This window comes from Thrips palmi, unplaced genomic scaffold, assembly GCF_012932325.1.
Source record: "Thrips palmi isolate BJ-2018 unplaced genomic scaffold, TpBJ-2018v1 HiC_scaffold_12, whole genome shotgun sequence".
In the NCBI taxonomy this organism is placed as follows: Eukaryota; Metazoa; Arthropoda; class Insecta; order Thysanoptera; family Thripidae; genus Thrips; species Thrips palmi.
This window is the reverse complement of record NW_023144623.1, coordinates 7,083,321-7,099,454: the sequence shown is the minus strand read 5'-3', so window position 1 is coordinate 7,099,454 and position 16,134 is coordinate 7,083,321. Positions and strand designations below refer to the sequence as shown.

Here is a 16,134-nt window from a genome sequence, read left to right as displayed (position 1 = left end):
ATTTCCCAAGATTAAGAATAAGAGCAGTTGTATGGATTGAATAGCATATGTTAGAGTTTTGATGTTTGCATAAGCCTGTAGTTTCAACCAAGTCATTTTTGCTCTATCTCATTTTTTTTTTTTTTCATTTTTTTGGGGGGAAAATGATGGGAAGAGGTACTTGCCAAACGGATACAATCAAAATAACAAATCAAATACCTTACACACAGTTCTTTTATTATCTTTTGGGGCATTCATACAAATGATAGTTACCCAAAATCACAGATTTTGGAGGGGAGAAACATTTAATTATTTTTTTGTCAGATTTGAAAATGCTACAAAAAAAAGTCCACAACTTCTTAACACCATGTATACAAGTAAAAATGATTCAAATTTAAAAATTCAAAGAGATAGAGAACTTGTTCATAGAACATGTTGACCCTTTAAAAACTATAATATATTTTCAGAAAATTGCAACTATGACTAAACGGATCTTGTGTTTCACAGAAGACACGTAACAGAGGCCATTTCCCCTCTGCCAGACCCAATAAGCAAGTATTATAATACAACAGTCAAAATGTTTGTCCCAAAAATCACATTCATATCCATGAAGATTACACAATATTTCCACAAACAGAAACACAAAATAATTGATTAAATCCAGTTGATACATTTTTACAACCATACCTACTGTTGAGTACTTCATATAATAACTTTCAGTAATTTACTGAAACTCCTCTCAACACAAAGTAAAAAAATGTAAAATATTAATGTACTATGAGCAGTTACTGAGCCTGAAGTTCTTGAAAAGCCAGTGTTGATTTATCACAAATATTTTCAGACAGTCTGGTTAATGCCAGTAGTTAATCGAAATTCAGTAGCATAATGCAGTAAATTTTCTAACTAAAGACACAGCATGATGATCTTCTCACTCAAAGAGATCTTATAAAGCAAGGCTGATGTGATTCATAGTTTAGCCCTATGCTTTATTTAGGAGGTACTCTTCGAGTTGCCCGTTTGATACGCCGAGGTCCAGGCGCCGCAGATGGATCTTGTGAGGGAGTTGCTCTACACAAAAGGAAATCAAATTGAAGTCATGACAATATGGGAAACAATCATTGGCACTAAAAGAATGTGTAAATTAAAATGGAACTTACGAGAAAAATGATGGTTTTGGATCCGCACTAAAATTAAATGCACCAGACGCAGGTTGGGCCTAGAATAAAAGATAAAAAAAAAACAAATTTAAGTATTTAAAATGCTACCAAAATAGAAAAATTGAAGGTTAAATGAAACACCAACCTGTGTGCCGAAACCTGATAAGTTTCCCGCAGAAAAGTTAAACCCACTTGGCTGAGGGCTGGCTGTGCCAAATGATGGGCTATTGAAGGAACCAGCACCTCCAAATGGGGTAGGGGCTGGAGCAGCATTGCCATCCACACTTCCAAAAGATGGGGTTGCACCTCCGAAACTGAAGCCAGCAGTTGAAGATGCTGGCTGAGAGTTGAAACTAGGGAAAGAAGGTTGCTGGTTTCCACCAAAGGCGAAGTCCGGCTTTGCAGGACCATTGGAGGCAGGAGCAGGTGCAGCTGCACCAAATGTGAACACCGAAGAGGGCGCAGCAGGGAATGAATTTGGAGCAGCACTTGGAGCTGCTGCCGTGAACGAAAAACTAGCAGCACTCTTCTTTGAATCATCAGAGGCAGTTTGGCCAAAGGAGAAGACTTTCTTGGTGTCTTCAGGTGCACTGAAAGCAAACCCAGCAGACTTCTTGGCTGGGGGAGCACTGAATGAAAATGCTTCTTTCTTTTCTTCTGAGGCTCCACTAAAAGAAGAGCTAAACGCAGAAGCTACAGGAGCACTAAAGCTAGGTGCTGAAGAGTTGGTTGCTTGGAAGGCAGGGGCGGGGTTTGCTGGAGAGGTCAGAGATCCAAACCCAACGTGGTTCGCTGATCCAAACGCAGGTGTGGCACTTGCCGAAGTGCTGGACCCGGAACCAAACAAAGGTGCAGTAGATGCTGGTGCACTGAAGAGGGATGTGGCTGATGATGATGTTGAACCGAAAGAGATAGCTGCTTTGCTCGTAGCGGCAGTCTTATCAGAAGCACCAGGGCCAAACGAAAAGGCAGGAGCGGCGGAGCTTGCATTTGCACCAAAGGCCATACTACTTGAAGAAACGTTGCTTCCGAAGGAGAATGTCTTGACTGCGGCGGGAGCCCCGTTGGTGTCAGCGGCTGGCTTGGGTCCATCAACATTGGTGGCATTTCTTGGCGAGGGTGGTTTCCATGTACTTGATACCGACTCGTCCTTGGTTGCATTTGCACTTGCACCAAACGATATGGCCGGTTTGGGAGACGATGACGCGGGGGCGGCCACGGCGAAGAGGCTGTTGGTGGTGCCACTCTTGGCTTCCACAGCATTCTGACCGTTTGCTGTGCTGGTAACGGCGGCTGTCAACAAGGCACTGGCATTTGAACCCGATGAAAACGAAAAAACTGGACCGGATGTGGAGGACACTGAGGAAGTACTTGTAACAACAGGCTTGGCCTGCGACTGCGGAGCTGGACTGCCACCAGAACCGAATTTGAATGGGGCTGAACTGCTTGGTGCATCATCACCCAATTTTCGCTTTCCCCCAAGGGGACTTCCAGTGCTGCTGGTGGGTTTTGTCGTTTCGGCAGGAGCAGTTGAAGCCGGAGAGAAAGAGAACATTGATGTGGTTGGCTTTGCAGCAGAAGCAGCAGGAACACCGAATGAAAAGGTTGGTTTAGCTGCCTCAGGTGCTGCCGACTCTGCTGGTTTCTTCTCCACTGGTGCAGGGTTAGTGGTCGATGCTGCACTAGGCACACTGCCGAACATGGAGACGCCACTGGAAGCACCTGAGGATGCTGGACTTGCACTTGCAGAGGTAGATGGAGGAGGAACTCCAAACGAAAATGTAGCAGACGCAGCTGGTTTGCTGTCTCCTAATTTGAAACCTGTGGAACTGCTGACACCTGACTTCTCCCCCTCACTTCCTTCGTTGTTGTCTTTAGGGATTCCAAAGGAAAAGGCTGGAGCAGCAGATCCACTATTATTTGAAGGTGTGATGCCAAAACTAAACTGAGAGCTTGGTTTGGCAGGTGAAGCTGAGGCATCTGAGCCTGGCTTCTTGGCTGAACAAGCAACACAATTTAAATCCGTAGACTTGTTTGTTACCATACAGTCACCACACGACCAAGAGCCTTCTGGCTTTTTGAACTGATCACCCCAGCTGCTCTTTACTGGAGGACTTGTCGTTTCAATGGAGCCAGGCTTCTTTGTACTACATGACTGGCAAGCAGAAAGCTCTGAACCATTCCGCACCATGCACACACTGCACTCCCAAGTATTACTGGGAGGTTTAAATTTGTCTCCCCATCCTGAGAAGCTCGTAGTTGCAGCGGCCGGCTTGGGTGGTGGTGCAGCACCTGGCTTGGCAGTTGTGCAAGCCACACACTTGACTTCAGAATCCTTGTTCCTGACCATACAGGCTGAACATTCCCACATACCTCCTGCCATCTTGAATTGGGCTCCAAAGTCAGATGCGGGTTTCAGAGGAGCAATAACTTGAGTCGCCTTGGTTTCGGTAGATTCACTCACATTTGGAGTCTTAGCCTCTCTTGGGTTCTCACAAGCAGCACACTTTGTCACATCACTCTTATTTCTAATCAAACATTTTTCACATTCCCACGTTCCAGCCGCAGGTTTGAATTTGTCCATGAGTGAAAGACTTCCATTGGCACTTGGTGTGGCATCACTCTTGCTCTTCCCCAAGATATCCATAACACTACCAGCCTTCAGTTGAGATGCTGGCTTCAAACCGCCAGGGAAACTATCACTCTGCCTCGGTGATGCTTCAGTTGTTCTCGGACGAGGTTTGACACTAGTATTAGAAGACTCCATAAACTTGGCAGATGCTGGTAAGGGGTTGCTAAAGGTGAAATTGTTGACAGGTGTGAGGGTTGTCTGTTCCTTACTTGCTGTTGATACTCTTATAGGAGAAGAGAAGGAGAAAGATGCATCCGAGAGTACAGCATCAGTGCTGAGTTTGAATGCAGCTGCCGCATCAGCGCTGAGTTTGAATCCTGGATTAGAATCTGTACTGAGCTTGAATGCAAGTACAGGAGAACTGGCTGCTGTCGCTGACGGACGGGATGCAGGCTGTGGCTTGCTTAAGCTACTAGATCCAAATGATGACACAGATGGTGAAGAAGTCTTCGGTACATCAGGTTTAGGAGCAGGTACACTGATGTCAAAAGTAGGAAGAGTAGATATTTGTAGAGGAACTTGAGGGAGATTGACTTCCGGGGCCATTTCAGGCTCCTTGATTACTTTTTCAGTAAGGCGTGGTTTCTGTTTCATTTTTAACAAGTTTCTAGTGGCGCTGTTGTCATCAATTTCAGACCTGTTGGCACATAAAAGGTGCTATTAGTGTAAGTTATAAGTAGTACTTTTAACAAAAAAAATAATTGAAAAGAAAACAAGACATACCTAAGTTCATAAGAGTCAGCTTTTGTACTGGATGGCTGCGTAGCAGTTGAGAATGGTTCTTGAAAAACTTTTTGTCTTCTATGGATCAATGTGTCAGGAACTGTGGGAATTGTCAATTGAGATGTACTAGGGGCGCCTTTGGCCCAGTGCTGTAAAATCAAAGAGAAATAAAGATGATGTACAATTATAACACGCAGTGACACATAATATGATTGATTTGATAACTTACAACAGGCTTGTTTGAAGTGCGTTTAGGTACTCGTGGCTGCTCTAGAACAAGCTGTGGATTTGCTAAATCATCGGCACGAGTGCGTTTCCTACTCCCCAAACTTGCCAAAACTGGCTCTTGAGAGACAGGGATACGCTTAGCATCCAAAATAGGGGTTGAAAATTGCTCTAGAGTAGCTAAAATTCTCTTGGCAGTTTGGCTCATGCTGGTATCGGCAGTGGATTGAGAATTGCCTGGTTTCACCTGTACAAGAACACAAAGTTTTGGAATTAGGTCAGTGACCACAACTGTCATCAACCTCTACTGTAAAGGAGATTAGACATACCTTGATGGTGTGTCTAGCCAACTTCTCGCTGTTGGCGGGGGAAGATGAGAGGGATGCTGATCCAAGTGACCGGCGGTAAGAAGCTGAGGAAGCACCTCCATAGGTAGTTCGTCCAGAATAAAAAGGGGAGTTAAGGATAAGGTCATTCACATTACCCCTTTCTCCAAACTGCAATCAAAGGTAAAACATTGACTTCCCAAATTTTGGAAACTGAAATACCTTTAGGTCAAGTATCAAGAGCATTAAGAGGATGAACCTACCAGGGGAGTCCCAAAAGTACTGACACAAAAGGATGGGTTGTTGCGTCGCCCAACAGTCTGATTACTCCGACTGTTGGAAGTGCGGTCAAGAAATAAAGACCTCGAATTTTGCAAATAGCCTGTAAGAAGAAAAAAGAAAACCACATTAATAACTGAAAAATAACACAATAGACAGTAAAAGACTAGAAGTAATAAAGGAAAAGAGCACTGACTGTAATTGAGTTTCTCATCAATAAGATGTTGTTTCCTTGGGGAAATTGAGTCATTTTGCCTTGATTGATTCTGGGCACAAGGTATTCCTCTATTGATTTGTGGTTCCAGAGAGGAGCAACCACTGGTTGATTCACCACTCTCCGAGCAATCATCTCCTGAAAGGATGACAAGTACCAAATGTTTAAACAATCAAGCAAAACAAAACAAAGAAGCTTTACACATGATTGAATTATTGCCTCACCATTGGCTTTAGGTTCAAGGTGCTCAACAGAGGTGGTAGCTGGAGTTGAAGCCACAAAACCAGCGCGATTTCCTAGGCCACTGGGACCCGGAATGGCAGAGGTGTCAATAAAATTGTTTGGAACAAGTCTACTGCTACCTTCACCTGAAAGAAAACATCCAGTTCATTAGGGAAATTTTCTTAATTTATATGATATTAACACATTCACTGTCACTTCATACCAGATTAATAATGAGATGAACAATAAATTTTGAAAGAGGCTAAAAAAAACCATTGCTACTGAATACTTTGTACTTTGGGTTAATAGGCCAAAGGATTAAAATACTCACCGGGCTCTATTGTTTGACATCTGTTGTAGGTCTCAACATACTGCTGGTTTGCTGTCACCTTAAACCTCTTGGCAGGAGGTGGTTTTTCAAGAGCATCTTCAAAGTGCTCTTCCTCATTGTTTGTCTGCTCGACTCTGTCACTTGTTCCCGGCTCAGCAGCAGCGTTGGGTGAGAACCACCCCGACAACCATGATGTTGATTTGGGAATAAGTCCCGAAACTCGGGACGCAACTTTCTTAACAAAGCTCTGGAAAAAGAAAAACAAAAGAGTATTGAGTCACTTCAGTCTCACACAAAAGGTCAACTTGAAAATCAACATGACATGACAATGACTGGCTGTCAAACCTAAACCACTAACAGCTGCACAACATTAAGAGTCAAACGAATGGTCGCAAAAGGACAAAAAGGAAGCCACGGCTGAATCGATAGAGCGCTACTGAACTTGACATTTCCCGAGGGATGGCCTCCGTCTCGCCCTTGTTCAAGGCTGCCTGGCAGTGCCTGCTGCCCCAACGAGAGCATAACCTCAGCCAATCGATTCATTCAGAGGCAATACAACAACAAAAGGGGCTCAATCAATAACAAAAACAAAACGCCCCTCCGCGACAACTCTTTCTGCAGAGCGAAACGGGCCTCGCTTCCCACCAGGGTGCTTTTCACAGAAATAACGGCAATTCGCCTGGGTTCGAACAGGTGCCAGTACGACGACGTGAGCAAGTTGAGGTTAGCAGACGCTCCTTGGCGCCAGTTTACGTCAACGATCGACTGTGTCGCTGCAAACCGTGTCAAGCACCTCTCTGGACGCGCGATCGCCAAACTCGGCCAAAGCAGGCGCCCTCCACTGGAAATTCGGGGCTCAGAGGCCCCCAGGGACGCCACACACCACGTTTTTTTTATTTGCATCCCCGCAACGCGGGCTTTCGAAATGTCAATATAACCCAACCACTGGGCGTCAAATCGACCCGTTCGGACACTACCAGTGGCCTTGCCGAAGGAAAGGACCACGAATTGCGACGCGGCGGGTCGTGTTGACGAGATTAAAGGGAACAACGCATCATTTCTTCGGTAAAGGTCGTTAGGCTTAGGTTGGGTTCTATTTTCAGTCTTCGCGCGTACTTTTCTTGCCGTCGCTACTTACATTGTTCGGATCATACGGTTTGCTTGAACGCGGCTTGTTGTTACTCATGATGCTCTCACTGTTGACGTTTGCTTCAGGATCATAATAAAAGGTATATACAATACATAATTTTAAAGGTACTCCCTAGTTCAAATTACTGACAACCTGTGTGGGGTATTGTACAAATGGCGGACAAGATGGCTGCCGGCGGATGGCATGGCGCAGTCCACGTGACCTTGAGCTCCCGGCATGCACCGCGGCGCCGACAAGCGACGAACGCGTTTCCGGCCGCTCGAAAAACGAAAAGCGGCCGGAAGCACTTCCCCGCGACGCTGTTATCGACCTCTTGGATTTCAGTTGCAGAGGAAAAGGAGAATTTACTGGCACCTTAGCGGTTCACGACACTAGGAGTCGGCTGGAAAGAAGCTGCCGTTTGGCGCTTCGCTCGCCACAACGGCGTGTTCGTTCACCACAGCACGACGACGACGCCGGGCAGTCAGGCAACCCATTCGACGTGAGTGTCTGCCTGCTGGCTGGCCTGCTGCCTGCGAGGGGGAGGGGAGGCTGCAGCTAGCTGCCCCAACATTTCTTTCGTCGCTCTGTCTCGCTCGGGCTCACAGGGTGTTTCGCAAGGGTGGGAGCGATGGAGCGACAAAATCGATTATTTGTGTTTATATTTCGTAAGCCGATCTGAAAATGTCATGATTGGGATGAACTAAATTAAAACGTACTACACTACAATCTAAAATATTTTTTTAAACGAGGTATAAACGCACAAAAATAGCAAAACAATTCAAGTCTGTTCGGCTTTGGGCGTTCGTGAGTGCGACGAAGACAGAGTGCCACTGTTTGGCAGTGCACCGCGCAGACTTGCGTGCTTTCTTCCGACTGCCGGCCGCATTGCTCCGCGTCGATCGTTACGGGACGTGTTGTTGGACCCAAGTTACCTGCGGGCGGCGCGGCGCGGCGTTGCGGGAAGGGGGTACGATTTCGGGTGTTGAGTCTCGCCCCGCAGGCCGGTTCCGAACGGCGCTGTCTGTCTCCCTCGCACTCATGGGACCCCGTGTGGGCGCGAGGGAGACACGGAGAACGCCAGTCGGAATGAGTCTGCTGCCCCACCCTTCGGCCGGACTGCCAAAACGTCTTTGGCGTTACGTAAAACAGCGAGCGAGGCCGGGGCCCTTTTGCCTTTGCCCACATAAATACATAAATAAGGGGCAAGGTGTTATTTCGCGCGCCGGGCCGAAAGGCCGAAACGTTTGAAACGACATCTCGACAAGGATCGCCGAGCAGGTTCTTCGCTCACCCTTCGTCCACTTTCAGAAAAAAAAAACATTCCGCGGTTCTGTCATTATAAATGGAATAAATGAGATAAATAGTCATCCGTGTTTCTCCATCGATCAACCTGCCTTGCAACCCTTGCGGCGGACTTTCCCCCACCCCCTCCCCTTCCTCTTCTTACTCTCCCCATCCTCTCCCCCACCGCCCCGAAATCCCGTCCTCATCCCACGCGTTCGTTTGGCTTCTCTTTTTCATCTCGGCTCTCCCTTTCCTTTCACCGGTCCATGCTGGCCCGTGCACCGCGGCGCCCTACACTGTGGCTGTCCCTACAGTGCCGTGCCGCTGCCATTCAGCACCATTTGCATTCCCCGAACGGCGCCTTGTGTCGCGTCGCCTTGTTTTACCGCTTCATTCTCCGCCGTAATTGGCCGCCGAGGCATGCGGGTTGCCTACCTCTGTCTCTCTCGCTCTCGCACGGAATCCCGTCGGCGTGCGACGGAGACACACACACACACAGAGACGAAAGCATTGGTCGGCTGTGGAGCGAGCGATTCCCCACAGCGCTTCGTCGCTCTGTCTCTCTCGCTCCCCTTCGGCACGGGCCTGGAGTGTGACAGAGACAGAGAGAGGCTGACGGAGTGCGAGTGCGTGCCGAATCCTCCGCGAGGACCACCACATAAACTTCCCGAGCAGGTGTAGCCGCGGAGCGTCCTGGATGGAGCGGAGGAGGTGCGACTTTCGCATTCCAGCGGCACGTCGCCGGCCACTCCACTGGACGCGCTGGACGCCCGCCTCCCGCCCATGCCCGCCGCGTCGCGACGCGTCGTCCGGACAGTGGCAGTACACCCTCAAAGTTTGAAGCCAGACGCGGTGCGAACCACGACACTGGCGAAGCGTTCGCTGTCACCAAAAGTGTTATCCTGGTTATTTGACTTTCTTTCGGTGATGGTCACGGGCGTGTTTCTGCGGACTGATTCGTGCTCTCTGCCTCACTCGCACTCATGGGGCGGCCCCTCAGGTGCGAGAGAGACTGCTTCGTGCCTTACAGACGGACGGCCCGGGACGCAACTGACGCGACGGGGCTGGCGGGCTGGCCGGCCAGGTGTTTACAGAAACATCTTCAAGATTCCGATATGTGCGGCTGCAGATGCTGTGACTTTCACCTGCCGGCCGGCTCGGCGTCCGTTGCTGCACGTGTGTGCGTGCGTGCGTGTACGTGTGGTGCGTCTGTGTGTGTGTGTGAGTGAGCGCGCGCAGTAATGTCCGTCCCCTAATGCCGTGGGCATCTTCCCAGTTTCCAAAAGTGATGAGTTGGGTTCCACTCAGCCACCCAGAGACGAATCTCTGAACGATAAGACCCTTACGTCGTCGAAAAATAAATGATTCAAGTCGACTTCCGTATCAGCCGATTCATCCACAGACCCTCCTGCGATTCCGTCAAAATCCTGTTTGGAGGACATCGAACTTCATCGACTTTTAGCTTAAAGTCGCCCCCCCCCCTGATGTAAAAATGACAAATTTGCACTCGTCAAACTTATTTCCCCTTCCGGCCAGAAACAAAATCCGTTCTTCCGAAAGAATTTTGCGCTGCGACCTGCTCCGCCCTTCCGACAAGCAGCGCCACAAGAACCCTCTGTCTCTCTCGCGCCCCTACAGTGGGCCAGAAGACCAGTGGAAGCGGCCAAAACTCCAGACGCGCTTCGAGCTCCAGAGTCGCTAAATAGGACTCGAACCGAACGTGTGACCCCATCAATGGATTGCTCTCCGAACGAGGAATCCATTGGTGGGGTCACACGTTCGATTCGAGTCCAGCTTAGCGACTCTGGACCTCAAAACGCGTCTAGAGTTTTGGCCGCCTCCACCGGTCTTCTGGCCCACTGTGCGCCCTGTCGGCGCGACAGAGACGCAACCGTTCTTTCGGAGTCCGTCTGCCGGCGGCGCGGCGGCGCCAGCCTCCGGAATGGGGATGGCGAGTGGACGCCGGCAATCCAGGTACCGACCGCAGGCTCTGTCTCTCTCGCTCTCACGGGGCGTGCCGGAGGAGTGCGAGAGAGACAGAGCGCTGCACAGCTTGCAGAGCCACCTTCCTGCTATTGCTGCGCGGCGCGGACTCTAGGCGGCTGTAGGCCCTCGGCGGTGTTATTCGGCCCCCGGCCCAGACAATGCCGCTATTAATCGGATTGGAACGCGAGGGGGGAAGGGAGGGAGGGGTTGCCTCACCGTAGCTGCGAATAATGGCGAGTGCAGCAGTGCTTTATCGTTACGGCTTGAGGTGCCAATGCGGACTGCACTGCGAATAACGAGACGGGCGCCGCCACGCCGCCACGCCGCGCTCGGTGCGGTCTAGTCTCGCGCCGGGCTTGGTTTCCGCATGGATGACGACGCCGGGGAAGAACGCCAAGAGGGTCTCGGCCGGCCTCGGCGACGACGAAGAGGACCTCGATGACGTCGAACAGGGCCACAGCGGGACTCGAACCGAACGTGTGACCCCACCAATGGATTGCTCTCCGAACGAGGAATCCATTGGTGGGGTCACACGTTCGGTTCGAGTCCCATTTAGCGACTCTGGAGCTCAAAGCGCGTGTGGAGTTTTGACCGCCTCCACCGGTCTTCTGGCCCACTGTGACGCCGGCGACGACGAGGAAAAGAGGGCGTCGACGGAGAGGGCCAGAAGGCGGGGCACGGGGCCCGGGGCCGGTGTCCGGCATCCGGGGGTCCGGGCAGGCAGGCAGGCTGGGCAGGTCTACCGCCATGTTTGGGCTCGGCCAGGCTCGGCCGCTCGGCGTGCCGTACTGCCGTACACTCCACTGTACAGGCGTGCTCGGCACGCCACTGGGCAGCAGAGAACAGGTTGCCGCGCAGAGTCCCTATCCGGAAAGTCTTTCCGGAAACCGGCGGAAACCCGAGCGGCAATGCGGATCACTTTGCTCATTGAGCGTTCATGACGCGGCGCCCCGCCCCGCCCCGCCCCGCCAGGCCACGCCCAGTGGGGACAGCCACCAAGGACCGCGCCGAGGATGCCTGAGGAGAAATAATGGCGATAAAAAAAACAAGTGGTGGTGAGAGTGCGGTAACACACTGGCCAGCGAGTGGCGGGTGGATGGATTCGGACTGCGGCTGCGGTGCCGAGTCGCTCTGTCTCTCTCGCACCCCATCGCGATGCGCCATGGGTGTGAGAGTGACAGAGAGACGAAGCACCGTTCTCGCAGTGGCATCTCCAGCACTCCCTTCTCAACTTATTTCGAAATGCGATGCCTGAAATTTGTCACTTTATTTGCTTTATGCTTAAGTGACCTGAACTCGGGAAGGTCGCCTCGGGGCGGCACTACCGGTCGCGGTGTGGGCGTGTGTCGGAGTGCGGATGCTCGGGGACATTTCAAGTTGGGCTGCCTTCGCCTTCGGTGCCTTCGGTCCCTTCGGCCGGCCGAGCCAGGGCCGAGCCCGCCCCGCCGCTTTCGCTCCAAATACGCGTGGCGTCACCGCGGACAACGGCGTGGCGACGGCGTGGCGACGGCGTGGCGACGGCGTGGCGACGGTACGGCAGCAGCGTCCGGCAGCAGCGGTGGACCAGGTCCGCCAGCATGGCCAGCACGGCCAGCATGCAGCGGCATTGCCACCGGATCGGGCTGCGTTGAGGGCAGCGTCCACCAGCCGTGGGGGCGGACGTTTTTTTTTTTCGCGCCACTTCGGTGGGCTGCTCGCAGCACGGACGTCCTCGCGGCCCCGGCCCGCGCCTTGCGCCCGCACCGAAACCGAACCGCGACAATAAATAAAGATTAAAATAAATGGCGATTTGGTTCCGTAACGGAACGGCGGCTCGTCTGCCGCGCTGTAAGTCCTTCCAGTGACGCAACGGCCTCGTTGTCCATCGCCAAGGGAGGGGGTGGGGGAGGGGAGTCTGCACCTAATATGCCGGCGGCCAGTCACGTCGCCGGCGATGTCTACACAGCGAGGGCAGTCCCTGGGCAGTCCTGGAAGGGGAAGGCCGCCTGTGGGAGGCGCTGACGACCTGACGACCGCAGCAGATTTCGTCCAGATTTATGGCATTGGCCGTTGGAGCAATGCAGCCATGCGCAGCAATGCGCCGGGGATGATGCGTACCTCTGTGGTACTACCTGTGCGCGCTTCCGTGTCGCTTGTTGTTGTCGTTGTTTTTGTTCATGTTCGTCTCCATAAGTTCACGAGTCTGCTGAGCATGAGGTTCATATTGAACATGAAGATTACGACGACGGTCCCAAGGTCACCGATGATCAGAAGGTCGTATGCATGATATTCACGAGCAGGAGCGTCACGAGGTTCAAAGTGGTGATGGTGAGGAGTATTTGGGTCGACCACGAGGTGCATGATGTGGTTCGTTTCCATGCTTCCATCCTCGGGGAAACGGCGGCGAGATGGCGAGGCGGGGCGAGGCGCGTGTCGTAACGTGGAAGGGCCTCGTTGCTGCTGCGCCGCACAGTGGATTCGCCAGAAGACCGGCGGAGGCGGTCAAAATCCCGGACGCGTTTTCAGCTCCAGAGTCGCCAAATGGGACTCAACCCGGGCGTGTGACCCCACCAATGGATTGCTCTCCGCACGAGCAATCCATTGATGGGGACACACGTTCGATTCGAGTCCAGCTTAGCGACTCTGGAGCTCAAAACGCGTGCGGAGTTTAGGCCGCCTCCGCCGGTCTTCTGGCCCACTGTGCACCGGCTTGCAGCCTCGCCGCGTGCAGGTTGCAGGTTGGCGGGGCGGGCCGAGGGGCGGGCGGGACGAGGCCGGACTGCCGGACCCATCCGGGCGTCGCATGAACCGGAAACAAACCGGCCAACTGCACCGGGGAGTGGCCCACCCAGCGGCTCTCCGTCTGCGGGACGCCCCGTGAGTGCGAGAGAGACAGAGCGCTGCTCGGACCTGCAGTGTGGTGGCCCTCCTCCGCCTTCGCATTGCTTCGCATTATTGGCCGGTCCGACGGGGCGTCACGCCGAGTCCAGCCGCGTCGCGATCCACACAAATGCTTTCTCTCTCGGACAGGTGCACCGCCGCGCCGCCACGCCGAGCGGCGAGATTGTTTTGATTCGTCTTCCTGCTCGGGTTCGAAGGAAGCGAGCGGAGTGTGGGTCAAGTTCAGCGCGGTGCTGCCGCTGTGAGCGAGAGAGAGAGACCGCGCGGTGTTTGGACTGCAATCAGCATTTGGCGCCAAGCCACAACGGCACTACTTCGCTGCTTCGCCGCTCCGCGCGTGCCCGCCTGCTTGGCGCGGCTGGCCGGCTTGCCGCCGCGTCGGGGAGTCCAGACAGCCCACTGCAAGCCCCGCGGGCCCGGTGCCCACAGTGTGGCAACGCGACGCAGCGGACCTAAGCCGCGAAGCGCGGAGCTGGTCTGGTGCGCGGACCCTGGGGTGCTGGCGCCGGGCTGACTCTAGCAACGTGGGGGTTGATGGACTTGACACCCGTCGACGCACCGGGACCGGCCGGGCCAGAGCCGCCTTGGGCCACCAGAGTGGTGCTTCTAATGGTCACGGTGATCTAACCGGCCCAGAGTGGCAAAGGCCCGCCGCGCTATTTGTCTATTTATAGACGGCCAGTCTCAAAATAGAGAAAGGAGCGGCGCTCCTCCAGACCCTCCCCTTCTCCGGCCGCTTGCCGCGCTCTGCCGCGCTCTGCCGGGATATTTCCGTTCCATTGTCCGTCGGTTTCCAAACTGCAAACAGTCCTGCGTGTCCCAGTTGTGGAGATCGACTCGTTTGTTGCTTGGGGTCGCGACTTTTCTCTTTGATTTCGGTGAACCTCCGCGACGGAACCATTCCCCGCCCTCGGGGGGTTGAGTCTGCCTTCTGAAAATGCACGTGGTTTCTCTCTCTGTTCCTCGCAGTGCACTGCGGAGACTGGCTCGCCACTGCTGGAGCGCGAGCGGGCCGGGCGCTTATGGCTCCAGTGACACTTGGCTGGTCGAAGCCATGTCGTCGGGACGGTCAGGACGGGCCGGACCTAGGACAACGCTTTCCGCATCAAGTCCGTCTCGGTTCCTTCCTTCCGTCGACCCCACCCCGCCCCGCCCCGCCCCGCCCGCGACCCTGAATGGCGTAATGAATGCATTCGCAGGCGCGGCGCGGCGTGGCCGTGGCCGTCGTGCCAAGCGGCCGGGCCGGCGCCCAAATTGAATAGTTTCGGCCGTCTGGATGGGTGTCATTGGGCGGTACGTGGCGTCGCGCGGCACGGCGCGCCGCACAGTGGGCCAGAAGACCGGCGGAGGCGGCCAAAATTCTAGACGCGTTTTGAGCTCCAGAGTCGCTAAATGGGACTCGAACCGAACGTGTGACCCCACTAATGGATTCCTCGTTCGGAGAGCAGTCCGTAGGTGGGGGTCACACGTTTGGTTCGAGTCCTTAGTGCCTCTGAATGTCAAAACGCGTCGAGAATTTTGGCCGCCTTCAGGTATTTTTTTTTTTGCCCTGCAGTAGAGTTCCAGCGCGTACGGTGTACCGCCCACGAGACGTGATGCAGAGTCCGCCGACAGCGAGACAGCGAGGCCCGGATCGAATCGAAACACAGTGGAAAGGGATCGGAGAATAAATACCACCACCAGTCCAGTCGGCGGCGGGCTCGTTCCGAACGGTGCTTTCGCGTGTCGCTCTGTCTCTCTCGCACTCACGGGCCGCGGTGCAGGTGTGCGAGAGAGACAGGGCGACGGGGGCGGCGCGGCGTGTTCCGTGTTCCACCACCCAATCATCTCGGGTGCAATGCACACATTGTCCGTCCGTCCGCCGACTGTGTGGGCCACGTGGGACCGCGTGTACACTGTGTACACTCCGTGCCAAAAGCCGGGGGCTTACGTAAAGCCGCGGCAAGGCAGGGCAAGGCACGGCACGGCGGCCCGGGCCTCTTGGCGGCCCTCTTGGCGGCCCGGGGAGCGTCCTTCGCATGCCCGCGGCCCGGCGGCCCCGCGGTGAGGAAACGCAACGCCGCGATGCGATGGCGATGCCGGTGAAGCTCGTCCCCGTCGTCCCCGTCGCCGCGGTCGACGCGCTGGTGTCCCACTACCGGCGCCTAGGCGACGCGGCGACGCGGTGGAGTGCCCACCCACCGCGGCCGGTCGAGCCACTCGTCTCGTCGCTCCCTCTCTCTCGCACCGCCCCGCCACGCCCTCTGAGTGCGACAGAGACAGAGCGACCAGACGACCCCCAGTCCGGCCCGGCGGCCGATTCAAATCCGACCCAGTTCCCCGCGCGCTGCGCCGGCGCCACACGAGAAGCGAGAACGCGTGCGGGCCGACGAGCAGCAGCGGGCTGCGCTCTGTCTCTCTCGCACCCCCGCGGGCCTGCGCGACGCCCCGTGCGTGCGAGAGAGACAGAGCGAGGCTGGGCGCGTGGGCCGCAGGAACTAGCCCGTCATTATGTATTGGGAAAGGCTGCCGCCCTGCCGTGGCCCTGCCGCCACACTGCACACGGCCTTACCGAGTTTTCGGCTTTTCGCCGAAGAGAAGCGGAAGTGATCGGACGCTGCGTTCGGACCGTCGGCGTCGCGTCTTGGAGCTGTGCCTACACCAGAAGCGCCTGCGAAGCGCGGGGTAGGCCACCACGCGCTGCACCGGCGCGCGGCGGAAGGCGTCTCGGCCTACCTCGCAGGCGCTTCACTGACACACTGAACAAGGCCCGGTCCAAGCACAA

General features: G+C 54.2%; 1 protein-coding gene across 1 annotated transcript; it reads right to left on the bottom strand.

The window, feature by feature from the left end:
- Window positions 1–195: 195 nt before the first annotated feature.
- Window positions 196–7,427, bottom strand: LOC117640071 (nuclear pore complex protein Nup153-like). The gene is made up of 11 exons (XM_034376298.1): window positions 7,227–7,427; window positions 6,089–6,335; window positions 5,760–5,903; window positions 5,518–5,673; window positions 5,306–5,424; window positions 5,046–5,213; window positions 4,721–4,963; window positions 4,492–4,640; window positions 1,282–4,405; window positions 1,137–1,195; window positions 196–1,047 (listed from the first exon to the last, which is right to left on the bottom strand). The coding sequence occupies exons 1-11, from the start codon at window positions 7,272–7,274 to the stop codon at window positions 966–968; spliced, it is 4,539 nt and encodes a 1,512-aa protein (XP_034232189.1). The 5' UTR covers window positions 7,275–7,427; the 3' UTR covers window positions 196–965.
- Between the last annotated feature and the right edge of the window lie 8,707 nt (window positions 7,428–16,134).

Excerpts from the sequence above, each read along its gene's own strand:
- LOC117640071 (XM_034376298.1), bottom strand. The coding sequence starts at position 7,274 with ATGAGTAACAACAAGCCGCGTTCAAGCAAACCGTATGATCCGAACAAT. Across the intron at positions 6,336-7,226 it reads AACCGTATGATCCGAACAAT|AGCTTTGTTAAGAAAGTTGC; the intron begins GTAAGTAGCGAC and ends TTCTTTTTCCAG. Across the intron at positions 5,904-6,088 it reads ATGTCAAACAATAGAGCCCG|GTGAAGGTAGCAGTAGACTT; the intron begins GTGAGTATTTTA and ends GTTTTCTTTCAG.